This window comes from Diabrotica undecimpunctata, chromosome 4, assembly GCF_040954645.1.
Source record: "Diabrotica undecimpunctata isolate CICGRU chromosome 4, icDiaUnde3, whole genome shotgun sequence".
NCBI classification, from domain to species: Eukaryota; Metazoa; Arthropoda; class Insecta; order Coleoptera; family Chrysomelidae; genus Diabrotica; species Diabrotica undecimpunctata.
The window spans coordinates 134,658,287-134,675,883 of record NC_092806.1 but is presented as its reverse complement, the minus strand read 5'-3'; the positions used below and the strand labels follow the sequence as shown (position 1 = coordinate 134,675,883).

General features: G+C 33.8%; 1 protein-coding gene across 3 annotated transcripts in view; it reads left to right on the top strand.

The window, feature by feature from the left end:
* LOC140440076 (integrin alpha-PS3-like) overlaps nucleotides 1-17,597 on the top strand; it is a 91,734-nt gene that overhangs the window by 24,574 nt on the left and 49,563 nt on the right. For all 3 annotated transcript variants that reach the window (XR_011950780.1, XM_072530345.1, XM_072530346.1), the window contains exons 10-13: nucleotides 1,484-1,586; nucleotides 4,999-5,193; nucleotides 9,356-9,651; nucleotides 17,018-17,187. Coding sequence is in view for 2 of the 3 variants with exons in the window: in XM_072530345.1 (XP_072386446.1) it covers nucleotides 1,484-1,586; nucleotides 4,999-5,193; nucleotides 9,356-9,651; nucleotides 17,018-17,187 (764 nt within the window). In the remaining variant the exon portion in view is untranslated. The remainder of the gene's footprint in view (nucleotides 1-1,483; nucleotides 1,587-4,998; nucleotides 5,194-9,355; nucleotides 9,652-17,017; nucleotides 17,188-17,597) is intronic.

The window sequence follows — 17,597 nt, the reverse complement described above, 5'->3', positions numbered from 1 at the left end:
TGATAAGCTTAATGAGCCCTTTGGTTAAGGTGTTTCTTGGCATCCTTCACACAAGAATGTTCAAAAATCTGGAAGATCTAAGCGGTGAGACACAATTTGGTTTCAAGAGCGGACTGGGTACACGTGAAGATTTATGCTTGAATATGCTTGTACAAAACTGCATCGATCAACGAAAGGATATAGTCATAACATTCCTCGATTATGAAAAAGCGTTTGACACTATAAAACATGACGCAATGATAAAAATGCTACACAACGCTAAGATTGACGAGTAAGATATAAGAGTTATCCAGAATCTCTATTGGAATCAAAAAGCACGAATGAGACTGAACAAATCAACCAACACAGAATTTGAAATTTTAAAAGGGGTGCGACAGGGGTGTATTTTGTCTCCTATGCTCTTCAATTTCTATGTGGAGAACATTTTTGCAGTGGCACTGGAAGGCTCTGAATGTGGAATAAAGGTAAACGGGTTCCCGATAAATAACATTCGTTACGCCGACGACACCGCGATAATAACAGACGACGAACATGATATTATTCAGTTGATGTTAAATAAAATAAACAGCGTAGGAAAAATATATGGCTTGAAGATAAATGGTGGAAAAACTAAATGCATAGTAATAAGAAAAAATGCACTTTTAAGCATACTGCAAATAGATAATGCTCCAATTGATCAAGTGAAAACATTTAAATACTTGGGAATGATGATGAATGATTAATGGGATCCTCAACAAGAAATAATATGCCGTACTGGTTAAGCAAGACAAGGTTTTATCAAATTTAAACCGCTACTATCTAACCGCAATATTTCCTTCAATCTCCGCTACAGGATGGTTAAATGCTATGTATGGTTCATATTGTTTTACGGCATGGATACATGGACATTAAGAGTACCTTCCGTTAATAAGTTGGAGGCGTTCGAAATGTGGACGTTGCGAAGAATGTTCCGCATATAATGGACAGATAAAACGAGTAATGAGGAAGTGTAAAGAAAGGCAAATACTGAGAGAGAACTACTCAATTTGATTAAGGTACGAAAAATTGGATACCTCGGCCATATTCTGAGAGGAAAAAAATACACAATCCCTCAACTAATCATCCAGGCAAAGATTGAAGGCAATAGAGGAGTAGGTCGCAAACAAATGTGACTACGAAACATAAAGAACTGGACAGGCATAAATAACACTGGCGATCTTTTGCATGCCGCAAAAGACAGATGTCTGGCCGTAAGATAATTCGCTAACGCACTATAGGTGCACGGCACTATAAGAAGAAGAATTAAGATGATATCAAGTTATACAGTTATTCTATTTAATATAGTATTTCTTGTGTTTGCTATACCCACCAATAACCCTATGTGGTTTTTGTGTTTAAGTAAAAAAAAACTCTGGTATCGTTTTCTTTAGGTAGTATACAATAGGAAAAACGTCACTTCTGTGGTTTAAATCATTTTTGTATTTTATACATTATATATTTTTAGGCAAATGGAACGCCTATAAAATTGGTTGGAATAGGAAGAGGAAGAGCAAGATTTGGAACTAATATTGTAGCTTTAGGAGATATAGATCTTGATTCGTTTAATGGTATGTAAGGATTGATTTACCTACTATTTACAATAACAGTAATTTGTAATGGAACAAATTTTTTTCTCAGTAGCATTCGAAACCTTTTGAAACCTTTCGGAACCTTACTCCAATGCTCCCTAATAAATTTATACATTTAAAGGAATATATTTTAAGAAAATAATATTGCTTAATAGAATCTTTTTCAGGTAAATGATGATTCGTTTATTAGCTTAGATTAATGAAACGATTTCATTAATTTAAGTTTAATCTAAGTTTAACTAGTTTTACTAATCTAAGTAGGGTCTAAGTAGTAGTACTAAGTTTATTAGGGTCTGTCAGGTAATAAATATTTTACTACTTTATTATAAACACCAATTCGACTCTTTTTCAAAATATCCACAGGTCATAGAGTACTTTTTCATTTGTCTAAAAATTTTTATTGCCCACCCACTTCATTGCCTCTTAATAATTTGCCTGGTTACAAACAATAAACTAATAGAGTTAATTTAGAATGCAGCCAGAGATATTTTTCTTCTTATATGGCACTACAGCCCAAATTTAGCCTTGGCTTCCTTTATTTTTTGCCTCCACCCTTGCGTGTCTGTGGCTGATCTTCTCCATACACGAACTCCTAAAAGGGCTTGTGCGTCGCAGTTTAATATGTCATCCCAGCGCTTTCTTGACTTTCCAACCGGTCTCTTTCCCTGCACTCTAGCATTCAGTGCTCTTTTTGGTACCCTATCGTCTCCCATTCTTATCACATGTCCAGCCCATTGCAATCTTTGTATTCTTATGAAGTCTGAAAGTGGTGCTTCCTTATAAAGTTGATAAAGTTCGTTGTTGTATCGACTTCTGAAGATTCCGTTTTCCCTCACAGGTCCTAGTATTCTCCTCAGTACGTTCTTTTCGAATTTATCGAGTTTGCTTTTGGATGTTTCTTTCAGCAGTCATGCTTCACTGCCATAGCATGCTATTGGTCGAATTAAGGTTTTATAGATTCTTATTTTTGTATTTCGGTGTATATTTTTAGACCAAAATATATGGGAGAGGCCAAAATAGGCTCTGTTTGCCTGCGTTATCCTTTTCTGTATTATCCCATCTTCTGATCCGTCGGCATATATTTCTACTCTTAGGTATGTAAACTTTTCAACCGTTTCAATGTCATCTTCATGTATAATGTTTTGTGGGACTATATTTCTTCTCGTCTGTATCATTATTTTTGTTTTTTCTTCTGGGTTAATTTCCAGATCTAGTATTTTTCTTTGCGTTTTCAACTCTGCGTATGTTTCCTGGGCTCCTGTTAATATTTTAATCATAATATTAATATCATCGGCATAAGCGGCCAGTTGAATCATTTGGTTGGTCAATATAGTAGAGAAATTCTACGGTAGTTTTTGCACTGGAGATTGTCACTTTTTTATAGATCGGACATACTATACTTCTCTTCCAGACGTCGGGTATCTTCTCTTCTTACCATATGTCTTTGATGAGCGCCTGGATGTGACTTTCTAGGTGGTTGCCACCTACCTTATACAATTCTGCTGGTTATTCGCCAACTCCCGCGGATTTATTGTTTTTCTGGGCCTTAATAGCTTCGAGAACTTCCTCTTTGGTTGGAGCTTCTACTCCATTCTCTACTTCATTCTCTTCTACGTAGTTCGTATCCATTTCATCTTCCATGTCTACTTGTGCACCAAGTAGAGTCTGAAGATAATGCTTCCAGGTTGCTGTGACTTTCTGTTGGCCACTGATTATTTGCCAATTTTCATCTTTACATAGACTTGTTTGTGGTTTATACCCACTTTTTAATTTTTTTAGGTACTCGTAAGCCTCTCTAATTTCGTTGTTTTTGAAATTTTCTTCCATTTTTTCTATTTATACATTTTCATAGGCTCTTTTTATTTCTACATATCTTGTCTGCTTTTCGTCTTGCGACTTCAAATGATATTCGTCTTTTCCATGTTCTTCTTGTTATATACCTTGTGTATGCTTCATTTCTTGTCATCTATTGCTTGTCTGCACTCGTCATCGAACCATGCTCCTCTTCTCGCCTTTTTCTTGTTTCACAGGGTGGACGCTGCCGCTGTCAGTACTGCTGTTCTGATATTATTCCATTTGCCCTCTATGGAGTGCAGTTCTAGCAACATTAACTCATTTGCGACTTCTTCTTAGAACTTTTCTCTACATTCCTGAATCTTCAGTTTTTCCATATTTAGTTTGTCTTTTGTTCTTTGTTGTCTTTAGTTCCTTTCTTTGTTAATTCTGCATCTAAATTTTGTTTGGAGTAAAAGATGGTCTGATTCACAGTATGTTTCGCGTCGTGTTTAGAGATCTACCTATTTGCAAATAAGTCATGGCATCAATAATCCGAAGAGAAGGGATCTTACTTAAAAAAACGTTAATATAATTGAATATGCAAAACCAAAGGATTTAATTTTAAATTAATTGCTAATTAAATAAAAACTGTAAAAATTCACAGGCTCAAGTGGTCAATATTAAAAAACCAAGAAAATTTATCAACGATTTAAAACTAAAAACAACCCAAGAACTAAAGTGCAGTGAGAAAGATTCAGACGTTAAATTTGCATTAGCTGAGCGGTTTACTGAGAAGAACGATCAAAATGTTCCTATTAGTAGTCCAGCTTTAAAGTAAAAAAGCTGAAGAAATAGCCAAAAATTTGAGTAATGAGAACTTCAAAGTGACAAATAAACGGTTCTGGAGATGGAAAAATCTATCATAAGTTTAAATATAATTTAGTTAATAAAAATTTTTACATACATTTAAAATTAGAAGAAAAAATCAAATTAAAGCTAATCTTTTTTTAATATGATATTAGTTTGTCAGAAAAAAAAACCAAGAACAAAAATTCGTATTTTATAATTCTATATATTTTCAGCTTTAATTTTTTAGCACGACAATAAGTAATTTAAGTTTATAGAGCATGAAGATATTTAGATAATATTTGTCTAAACTAACACAAAGTTAACCTTTAGTGACATTGTTGCACTATAGTACTAAACTTTCTTTTTGAATTATGACATAAATTACCTACTTTTTGTAAATAGACGTATGTCTGGTAACTACAGGCATTGAAAAAAAATTAGCTTTTTAGAAAATTAAACTTATAATTTGAAACAAAAATTAATAAATACAAGTTACTCAGAAATAGTAATACCACCACCTACATATAAGTACTCATGTACGTACATAGCATGTATATTCGTTACATATATTTTTACTAACCACCAACAATAAGTTATTAGAATACCCTAGTTATAGGAATATTACTGCTGGGCGAAATTCTATTTCAATAAACGTGTTGGATTGCATATTCATCAAATATGTCGTCTCTTGTTCTAAGATCGTGTAATATATTGTTGTATTTTAACTTAATGCATGTTATTTAAAGAAACACCTTTTTCATTTCAGATATTGCAATTGCTGCTCCTCTTGAAGACGATGGTAGAGGAGCGGTATATGTATTTATGGGCAGTAGTGATGGGATTCAAAGTGGTTTTGGTCAGCGTCTAGTTCCGTCAACGTTTGCCAATCCTGCTCTTAACGTCAAAGGCTTTGGAATAGGTATTTCAAGAGGAAATGATATAGATGGCAACGGTCACAATGGTATCCTTAAATTTTAGTAGACTTGTCATACATTTACATTTACATACATTATCATACAATTAGTTGTCATACAATAATTTAGTATGGTTAAAAACAAGCTTCTATAATTCTTCCCCGTTTAAATAAAAAAATACTAAAACGGTATAGTCTGCATACCTTATATTGTGTAATATATTTCTTCTTCTTATTCAGGTACCATTTCCGCTACGGAGGTTGGCAATCATCATAGCTATTTTAATGTTTGAGGCAGTAGCTCTAAATAGTTGTTTTCCATCCATTGGAAATCCAAACCATTCTCTCAGGTTATTAATCCATGAAATTCGTCTTCTTCCGATGCTTCTTCTGCCATCTTTCTTTCCTTGCATTATGAGTCGCAGGATGCCATAGTTCTCGCCCTACATCACATATCCGAGATACTGTAGTTTCCTTTCTTTAATTGTAAGTTCAACTTTCTTCTCTTTACCTATTCTTCTCAGTACTTCATTGTTCGTAACTCTAACTACCCCGGAAACCCTCATAATTCTTCTATAGTTCCACATTTCAACGGCGTTAAGTCGTCTCGTTGTGTCTAGATTTAACGTCCATGATTCCACTCCATAGTATAGTACACTGTATACGTAACATTTTGTTAGACGTACTTTAAGTGCTAATATTAAATCTTTACTACATAGGACCTTATTCATTTTCATAATATTAGAACGTGCATTTTTGATTCTGACTTTGATTTCTGCAGTGTAGTCATTATTTTCTCTTATAAGTGTTCCTAGGTAAGTGTACTTTTTTACTATTTCGATCTGCTGGCCCTCTACTATTAAGATTTCGTTAGTATGATGGTTGTTTATACAAATTTCATAAACTTCGTCTTTTTGATATTTAGCGAGAGGCCGTACTCTCTACTACACATTACTATTTTACTTATGACTCTTTCTAGGTCTTGCAAACTATCGGCTATTATTACTGTATTACGGATATGTTAATATATTTACCGTTTATTTTTATACGAATTTCGGCGCCGTCTAGTGCTTGTTTAAATATACATACATTCAGAGTACAAGTTAAAAAGCAATGGAGATATGACACGGCCTTTTCGGATACCTCTTTGTATACGGACGCTTTGAATAGTGTGGATGAAATATTTTAAGGTTGCTTCTTGGTACCAATAAAGGTTTTGAATTATGCGGAGATCTTTATGGTCTAGTTTCATTTTTTGTAGGTCATATGCTGGACTGTATCAAAAGCCTTCTGGTAGTCGATAAAACAGAGGTCTACTTTTTCCTGGTGGTCCATTTTAGAATGAGTATTTGAGTCTCAAACAGCACCTCTTTGTTTCCAAGGCCCTTCTAAATCCAAACTGCGAGTCACTTAAATGACTCATTGAGCTAATGAGTCTAAATTCGTCGGATTTGCGGGAACCTGGATTTCTTCGGTTAAGCTATGTATTCTGGGTTAAGCCATTCCTTTGGTATTACGCCACTTATATGTAGTTAAAAATATGTGTTAGTATTTTGATGCTATTATCACCTATTAGTTTTATTACATCAATTTCTATTTCGTCTGATACACAAACTTTTCAGTTCTTTACACATTGTATCACATATTTTACCTGTACGTCTAGGATTGACGGTCCTACTGTCACCTCGGGGGAACAAATAAGGGTCTAACCACCTTCTGATATCCCCGGGTGCTTTGTAGAGGGCTTCGGAAAACGTCGGGAGCTCCTCTACTTAAGTCCATTTTCGGGTTATGGACTTGTGAATATTTCGGTGTCTTGCCTTGAAAAAGGCAAGATATTTCTTACATGACAATTTCTTCGTCGAAATAAAAACACTAAGTTAAGTTGAAACAATTCTCAGAGTATGGAAAATAAGTACAGGAATCAGAGCTTTGAGAGCACTAAGCTCTCGGAGAGCCCGTGAGGGACTGACTTGACTGTCCTGAAAATCGCCAATATTTATATGCGCTGTTCGAGCGATAAATAGGGATTTCCAGGTCAACAGCCAATGGAAAAATTCGAAGCGGGGCGATGCGCATCGAAATGCGTACTAGTCCATAGACTATGGCATTCGATGACACTACTATCTCCCACGTCGACAGCAACACATTGATCTTCACTTTTTTCAATAATTATTCTTCCTTTGTTGTCAGCTAGAGTAGGTATATTATGGTTCTTGTTATTATTGGAGGTTTCTCTTATTTTTAGTGAAGGTAGAATGTATCGTGTTTGTTGTCTAGGTTTTCTATCTCGTTACACATTTCACATATCTACTTCTCTTTTGCTTCTTTAATTTTTGAATTTTTGGTTCTTTGAATGTTTTTACTTAGATGTGGGTGGTTTTTGTGATTTCTTCTCTCTTCCAAGAGTTCCAAAATATCTTCCGTCGTCCATTTTTTCCTTTTCTTATTCTTACTTTCGTTCTTTTCATTGTGCGCCAACTATGCTATTTTTTATGCCATATATTTTCTATTTCTTCGTCTTGTGTCATGATTGTTTTTTTCAGGTTTTCATTGAGTTCGGTTAATACCTTTTCTTTATTAGCTTCGTTTTGAAGCATTTCAATATTGCATTTTATTGTGACAACTACTTGTACTTGACAATATTGACTGGATTGTGATCTGATCCTACGTCCATACCTGAGTGGGTTTTTGCACTCTGGATACTTGATATAAATCTATGATTAATCATGATGGATGGATATAAAGATGCAATGAGCTGGTTTTTTCAGATCTATTGTGAACCTTTAACTCTTTTTAAAGGGTCTAAAAAATTCGGAACTGAACCTTCCATGCAACTCTTTGCCGGTGGTTTTTCTTCGCCTGATACAAAAAACCGCATATTTTTTAGGCTATCACTGTTAGAAAATTTAATCTACTGATTTATCCTCTAGGTGATAGCGTCTGCGTAGATCATCATCTGCCAATTCCATCAGCTTTAATTGCATATTCAGCTTACAGTATCATCATCACGTAGCGCTACAACCCTGGGTGGATCTTGGCTAACTGTACAACTTTTTTCCAATTTGTTCGGTCTTCCATCAACCTAGGGTCAAATGGAATGTTCATTTTCTCTAGATCTGCTTGGATGTTATCTCTCCATCGCATTCTGGGACGTCCGAGTTGTCTTTTGCCTGTGGGAATCTCCTTAGTAAGCTTACAATACTATGTTAGCAAAACTAATATGGCTTTGACTGATGACCAAATAATCATCTTACTCTTTGTGGTCATGCTGCATGGTTGTTTCGATGTTTATTTGGTTCCTGCAGTCCCTGCAACCAAGGTATTGGCAACTTCCCATTTATCTTCTTCTTATTCTGGTTTACTTAATTACTAGAGGAGTGCGATCACTATATTATAATGATCTCTATTCTGGGCCACTTTTCTGCCAGCTCTGATATTGCGAAGCTATGACCTGGCCCTTTTTGCTATTCCTCTTCGGTCCTCTATCGTTCCTTCAATTATTATTCGTAGCAGGTTATATTTGGCATTTCTTATTAGGTGGCCTAGGTAGGAGGTCTTTTTTTTTCTTATTCGCTGTTATAAGTTCTAACTCCCTATTTATAACTGTTTGATTTGTAATGTGATGTGTCCATGATATTCTGAGAATTCTGCGATAAAACTACAGTTCAAAGGCTTCTAGCCGTCTCATATTATTTAACTTTAATGTCCTGGCTTCAATTCTAGACAAAAGGACTGACCAAACGTAGCACTTAATAACTTTATCTAAACTCTAACTCTCTAACTCTCATTTATCATTATCAGTAAATGGTCATTTTGCTTCTTTCGGATTACTAGTATCTTGTTCTTTTTTTTATCGTTTATCTTTATTAAAAATTCTCGACAAGCATTATCTAATTGGTTAAAGACTTTTTGAAAGTTCGTGTCTGTATCAGTTAGTAGGACAGTGACATCTGCATATCTTATACTAGAAATTTATTCTTTATAAATTTTTATTGGTAAAGAGAGATTTTCCAAGGCTTTTAAATCGGTTCCCAGTAAAAGCTATAAAGCAAGGGGACAATAATACACAGCCCTGTCTTACTACTTTACTTATACTTTTAAATAATCGTTTGATCGTCGATCCCAATCTCGCAACTTTGTTTTAAGTATATTTATACAGAAATTAAGTAAATGAAAAGAATATATAAAAATATTTTTTTAATTGTAGATCTTGCAATAGGTGCCTACAAAAGTGGTCATGTCTTTGTCATTAGAACTAAACCTGTCATTGATTTCGAGACAACTATAGAACTATACCTAATACCTATAGGTTCTCAAAAGTACATCATTTTAAGATATTGTATTAATTTTAAACCTAGAAGCAAAACAAGCAACATCCAGTCGCTGGAATTCATGTTCAACATTATTCAAGATTATAGGGTTCAAGTAAATAGAAGTTTCCCGATAAATAAAACTGTGTTTCCACGAGACATTGTGTGTGAAGACGTTGATTTCGTAGTTATGGTAAGTGTTAATATACGTACCTAATAACACCTATTTAAAAAACTGTAAGCCATTTAAAAATTCTGTAAGAGCTTGGAATAAAATTTTCATTCATTCATCATATACTCAGTGACATTAGAAGTGTTACACCCAGAAGGAGTAATTTCTTGAACTTAATTTTTTGGCAACAGAATGACTATATCTAAAACATGCTATGATAACAATACCAATGGTTTATCGCTTCTACTTTTTGTAAAAATAAAGTTTTATCTTCTAAATTTTTTTGTGAGAGACCGACTTGTGAAAACCAGTTCGTATAGAAATTTTTAGTTATTGTTCCTCAGTCTAATTGTATTCAGTTTAAGTAAATGCATCGAGTTCGAATAAACCATAACTACCACCATTTTAGCGATTTTGACAGGGGTAGAATTATTGCGTATAAAGATATGGGTTTGTCGTATCGCGAAATTGGTCGTCGTGTTAATTGTACGGCAATGACGGCTATGCGTGTCTGTCGTGTGTGGACAAACTAAGGTAGAGGAACACGAAGGAGACCAACTGGTCAACCAAGGCATACCACAGAGCATCAAGATAGGCGCTTTAGATTACCGTCTCTGCGAGACCGTTTTGCTACTGCGCGTCAAATTGCTGACCAATGGTTTGAAGCAGTAGGTAGACCTGTTAGTATGCGTACACTATACCGTCGTATTCGAGCCTTTGGACTGGTTTCATTCCGCCCATGACTAGTGTTTCCTTAGACTGCGGACCACGGTCATCAACGTTTCAATTGGTGCAGAGAACGGCAGCATTGGGTAGCAGAATGGCGTAATGTAGCATTCAGCGATGAATCACGATTCTGTTTAGGAATGCATAATGGTCGTAGGATGGTAAGACGCCGTCGTGGAGAATGACGAGATATCAGGTTTGCTGTTGAAAGGCATGTATACAGGACAGTTGGAGTAATGGTTTGTGTTTATTCGAGGCAATATCACAGCTGCGCGTTATGTTGAAGACATCTTACAAACCAGTTTACTGCCTTATCTCGACGGCCGTCGAGACGTCCTTTTTCAGCAACACAACGTGCGTCCCCATATTGCTCATCAAACTATGGACTTTTCCAAGAAGCTGGCGTTAATATGTTGCCATGGCCGCCCCGTGTTCCGGATTTAAATCCTATCGAACATGTATGGGATATGATGGGAAGGAGACTGTCCACTTTGCACCATCCTGCACAGACTCTGGCACAGTTAATACATGAAGTTTAAGTTACTTGAAACGAGGTGCCACAAGCAGACATTAAACATCTCATTTTGTCCATGCCTAGATGTATACAGGAGTGTATTCAGCTACGGGGACGCCAAACACATTATTAATTTTTTTTTTGATTACTTGTTAATAAAAATTCTTGACAACGTTATCGTTTCATTCTTGATGTAAATCTACCATGTTGCCAAAAAATTAAGTTCAAGAAATTATTCCTTCTGGGTGTAACACTTCTAATGTCACTGAGTATATAAATTTACTCATAATAGATGAGTACTTAAATCTTTAAGAAGGTTTATCTAGGTTTGTGTTTTAGTTTCGAGTTTGCCGAAAATAAGCAAATACGAACTCAAACTTATAAAAAATTATATAAAATTATAAAAAATTATAAAAAATTATAAAAAATTATAAAAAAATATAAAAAATTATAAAAAATTATAAAAAACTTTAAAAAATTATAAAAAATTATAAAAAATTATAAAAAATTATAAAAAATTATAAAAAATTATAAAAAATTATAAAAAATTATAAAAAATTATAAAAAATTATAAAAAATTATAAAAAATTATAAAAAATTATAAAAAATTATAAAAAATTATAAAAAATTATAAAAAATTATAAAAAATTATAAAAAATTATAAAAAATTATAAAAAATTATAAAAAATTATAAAAAATTATAAAAAATTATAAAAAATTATAAAAAATTATAAAAAATTATAAAAAATTATAAAAAATTATAAAAAATTATAAAAAATTATAAAAAATTATAAAAAATTATTAAAAATTGTATAATTATTAATAAATACTAAAAAAACTTTCATAGTGACTTAATTATTCAATCTTACAATATACCCAAAAAGGAATTTGGTAAACAGTGAAACATTTATGATAATTATGATAATAAAATTATTACCAAGTCTTGTGATATTGCTAATTAGTTTGGCTCATATTTTGCTACAGTTACAGAATACAATCGTTAAACTCATTTTGGCACATCGTTGTCTTCTTCTTGTACAACCTCAAAAATGTGTAACAAAACATTTTTCTTTTTACCCGTAACTCCAATTGAAATAAAAAATACAATCGATCAACTAAAAAATAAGCCTAGTACTGGTATTGATAACATATCTGTAATAATATTAAAACTGATAAGTGATCATATATCGATTCCTTTAACCCATTTAGTTAATCTCTCAATAACAACCAGCCAATTTCCACCCATATTTAAAATGATAAAAGTTATTCCAATCTTCAAAAAGAATGACCCTCATGATATTTCAAATTATAGACCAGTATCCGTCCTTAGCATAATTTTCAAAGTAATAGAGAAGGTTGTATACAACAGAATGTTAAATTTTATAGAAAAATACAATTTATTAACTCCAAACCAACACGTCTTTAGATAAAAAAAGTCAACACTCATGAGTGTATGCAGCTTTTTTGAGCGTATTTATGATGTATTAGATAGTAAAAACCACGTGGCAGGACTATTTTTTGATCTATCACGAGCTTTTGATTATTTAGACATATTATTTATTTGCAAGAAATTATATTACGTTGGTTTTAGGAGGACATTTCTAGATTTGGTAATAAATTTTTTTTTCTTAAGTGACAGGAAGAGTGTTGTTAAAATGAAAGAATCAAGATCAGAACCATACACGACAAATAAAGAAGTATTACAGAGATCCGTGCTGGGACCATTATTATTCCTAATTTTTATTAACGACCTACCAGATCACATAAGGGCACTTATAATATCAATGTTTGCTGATGATATCTCGTTAATAGTCTCTGCACGTACACTCGAGGAATTAAAAATGACAATGAAGGCTGTTGTTGACCTTTATACGCTGGTGTAATACCAGACTAATATTAAACATTGACTGAAATTATTTATTTTCATTCATATAACTCATTTAACTATGACTATATCTTAACCAACATGATAGAAACAATATGTTATCTTGCACTCACTCTACAAAGTTTTTGGGTGTGTTCATTGATATATATATATATATATATATATATATATATATATATATATATATATATATATATATATATATATATATATATATATATATATATTCGGTTTTTTATAACCCGACTCCCAAACGCCACTGTATTCTGTCTTGAGTTAGGTTTCCGTCCAGATTTCGAGCGCTAATCGCTTTCCTAACTCCCAGGTTCCAGCTCTGTGGTGGTCTTCCTCGTTTCCTCTTCTCTGGGAGTTGCCACATCATCGATTTTTTAGGCAATCTTTCGTCCCCCATTTCGATCTTCTGATGGCATACATTTCCGTGGCTTCGACCTTTTTCTTATATTTTTCGGTTATTCTCCATGTCTCAGCTCCATAAAGTAGGCTAGTTTTAACCATTGTCTCATAGATGTTCCATTTTCTTTTCTTTGATATTTCTTTACTCCATAGAATTCCGTTCAAACATGCTATAGCTCTTCGTGCTTGTACAATTCGATGTTCTATTTCTCGTTCGTCTTTTCCACTACGGTCGAAGATGACGCCCAGGTATTTATATTCGTTGCATGGATTTATTTTTTGATTGTCATCGATATCGAGTTGTTCTGCTTCAGCTCCAATTGAGAGCTATTTTGTCTTTTCTAAATTGATATTTAGTCCCCATTTCTGGTATTCTTCAATTAGTTTTCTAAGCATGTATTCCATGTCATCTTTGTCATTTGAGATCACCACCTGATCATCTGCAAACTGTAAAGTATATATGTAATCCTGATCGTTCAATTGTATACTTATTCCTTTAACTTTCCTTTTCCATTGTTTCAGAGCTGCAGAGATATAAATCTTAAATAGAGTCGGAGAGATACAACATCCTTGTCTAAGACCCTTAGTAACTGCAAATTTTTCAGCTAAGAGGTTTCCGAATTTCATTTGGGAGGTTGAACCATAATATAGATCTTTGAGAGCACTAACCAATCTTTAATGTATTTTTGATGTGCTCAGGACTTCCCATAGTTTATTTAGCGGGACTGTGTCATATGCCTTCTCAAGATCTACAAAAGTTATATGTAACTCTCTATTTGTCACAATTTTCTTTTCTATAATTTGTTTAAGACAGAAGATGTTATCTGTACATGAACGACCTGCTCTAAATCCTCCTTGTTCTTCGTCTTCAGACGATTGATAATCTTCCTCTATCAGGTCCCGTAGTAGTCGACCGTATAGTCGACTCATTGAACTTGTGACCGATATCCCTCTATAGTTTTTACAATTTCTCCTGTCACCTTTTTTATATATTGGGGTCATATATTCCATTCATCTGGTGTTAGATGTCCATTAATATATTCGTTAAATATCACCGTGATCATTCTGTGTAATTTCTCTGAGCCATTCTTTATTAATTCCGTAGTTACTCCCTCTGGTCCACTTGCTTTCCCATTCTTCATCCCTGCTATAGCTTTTTGAACTATGTTGATGTCTATGGTAATATGCTCTCCCAGAATTTCGATTCTTGATGAATTCATATCTTCTTTAAATTCGTCTCTGTTCTAATTTAATAGATGTTTGTAATAATGTGTCCAATCCTCGGGATTTATGGGATTTAGAATCACTTTCTCGTTAGTCGGCTTCTTAACAGAGTTTATAAACTTCCACGCCTCAGTGCATTGTCGTCCTCCAATATAAGATTCTATCTCTCTGCACATTCTATCCCATATCTCATTTTTGGAGGTCATAATTATCTTTCTAGTTTTCTTCTTCATTTCATTGTATCGGTCTTTGTCTGCGTCATCTTTTGTATTCAACCACTTATGGTATAATCTTTTCTTTTCTGTTACCGCATTTTCGACGTATTCATTCCACCAAAGCTTGTTACTAATTTTATTTTGTTTGATTCCTAAGACCTCCTGTGCTGTTTGATGAATACTTGATATTATGTTCTCATATATGCATTTGGTATTTGTTAGTGTTTCGTCAAGTTTGGAGTCCATTCGAGTCTTATATAGTGTGCGGGTGCTCTCATGAATTAAACTGGACAGATTGTATTGAGGAAGATCAATTCTTTCTAAAAGTTGTTCGTCTTGGCTTGATGAGACACTGTCCTTTAATCTATATGGGAAAACAATTTTTGCCCTGACCATGTGGTGATCTGATCCGCATACTGCTCCTCTCATAGCTCTAATATCTCTAATGAGTATTTGTGAATTTTGTTTAACTATCACGTAATCCATTATAGACTTAAGATTCCTTGTTGGTTGAAACCATGTATATTTGTGTATGTTTTTGTGACAGTAATATCCGTTAGTTATTTTGAGTCTATTACTTTCACAGAGATTGATAAGTCTTTCTCTGTTATCATTTACGACGTCTTCTCCATAAGGTCCAATTACATTGTTGTGGCGCTTGTTTCCTGTTCTTCCATTAAAATCGCCTAATAAAAATATTTCTCGGTTATTTCCAACTCTATTAATAACTTTGTTTAATTTTGCAAAGAATTCGTCTTTTGTGGTTGCATTCTCATCCTCTGAGGGGGCATAGATCGCTAGTATTGTTGTTTTTTTATGGTGTAGGGTCATATTTACTTGCAGGATATTTTCATCTATTGCAGTCCAGCTGGTAATTTTCCTTTTAAACTTTTTGTTAATAATTACGGATACTCCTCTCTTAGCTCTTTCTTCCTTTGGTACGCCGCTATACAGGTGTATGTAGTCTCCTATCATTACTGATCCAACGCCCTTCTTCTTTGTTTCAGTGAGGGTCACTATGTTGAGGCCAAGTTGTTTTACTTCTTTAATGATCTCTTCAGTTTTACCCCTTATTCCTTGTACATTCCTTGTACCTATCATCATGGTCCTTTTTCGTAGCCGTTTTCGTCTTTGTTTAGATCCGTCTATATTTCCGAGGCTTGGTTTAGGATTTTTAGCAGTAGTTTTTTTTCTAGATATTAAGGAGCTAGCTCAATGATCCAACCCCCAACCTGGAGGGCCAGGAAATTTGTCTTAAGGTTTTCATCCTTTAGATTGACTGTCTTTCTGGACTTTAGAGATCAATCTTCCCCTCGATTTTATACAAGCCCTAAAACCATTGGGCTGCCACCTCCGCCTTCTAGACCGTTGTGAAGATCTTCTTCTCCGCCCTGGATGCCGTTGTGGGCTTCATCCGTGACCCTGGACAAGGGACCCTGAGCAGGTACTAGTTTCCCGGGTCAGGAAACACCTGGAATCTGCGGAAGGCAGGGATTGATTCACTTTCCCTGATAGGACTATCCAAAAGGAGTTCCTACCCGCTACCTACGTGTTCATTGATTGTAATCTCAAATGGTCAGAGCAAGTGAATTCAGTGAACATGAAATTAAATAAAGCTTTTTATGCTATATCTAGAATTAAAAACACACTACCCATCTCGACATTAATGAACGTTTTTTATAGCCTTGCTTACAGCCACATGTGCTATAATGTAATTTTGTGGGGGAACTTAGTGGATAGTAACAAAGTGTTCATTACCCAAAAAAAAATATCTGTAAAATTTTTAATTTGGATTATCAACAATCTTGTAAACCAATTTTTATTAAACATCAAATTTTAACTTTTTACTGCCTATATATCTATAAATGTTTACTTTATGTAAAAGAGGATATCAATACATTTCCAGTAAATTCAGACAATCACTATTATAATACAAGAAGTGCTGAATCGTTACGAGTTCCTAAACACAGAACATCCAAATTTCAGAATTGCTTTAGATATATAAGACTGACCTCATACAATAATTTGCCAAAAACTGTGAAAAAAATACCACTTTCCTCTAAATTAAACAAAATGTTAAAGATTTTCTCTTAAGAAAAGCATATTATTCTATAAGTGAATATCTTGAGAACAAACTGCAGTAGCTTTATATTTTACTTGTAAAAATGTTATTTTATATATTTAATGTTTTGTCAATTTTGTTACACTGTAAATATTGTATTATACACATTAATGTTTTTTATACTGAATTGTGTAGTGACGTATCCTATACATTTATTTTGAATGTTTTAAAGGATCAATAAAGTATGACTATGACTATGACTATGACTATGACTAATGTTTCTTTCACTCAAATAAATAATTCCGGTTTTAATTAAAATGTATTAAAAATAAATAATTCTGTTTTAGAGTCATTACACTGATATTCAATTTCTTACTTTTAAATTATATACTCAAACTACGGATAAAGTATTTGCGGAGGGTCCTAACACAATAGAAAAATCCATTCCCTATTCTAAGGTATGTGAACGTGACCAAATTTGTCAAACAAAAATTGTATTTAACGTATTCCTTGAACCGTAAGTATTTATTTTAATCTGTATGTTTAATGTTTATGTAGTTACTATAAATAAACAAAGATTTGTAAATGAGATTAATGTCTAAGCCATTCATACTAATACACTAAACGGCAAAAAAGTGGCCTCCATATAATTTTTTTTCATCCTCCTCAGTCCTAATCCCTTTTAAGATATGGTGACACCATCAGCCCTTTACAGTTTTTTCACGATTTTCTTTCATCCTTCCCCGTCCTGAGCTAGTTATTCGGCTTCATGTAACCCTTGGTTAATCAATATTTATGTTTGATCTACCCAACGGAGATCTTCCCCTAGGTCTCTTTCCTTCAACTCTACCCTCGACTATCAGTTTTTCCATCATACCTTCTATTGTCATCGAATGCCATAGTCTGTGGACTAGTACTTATTTCGAT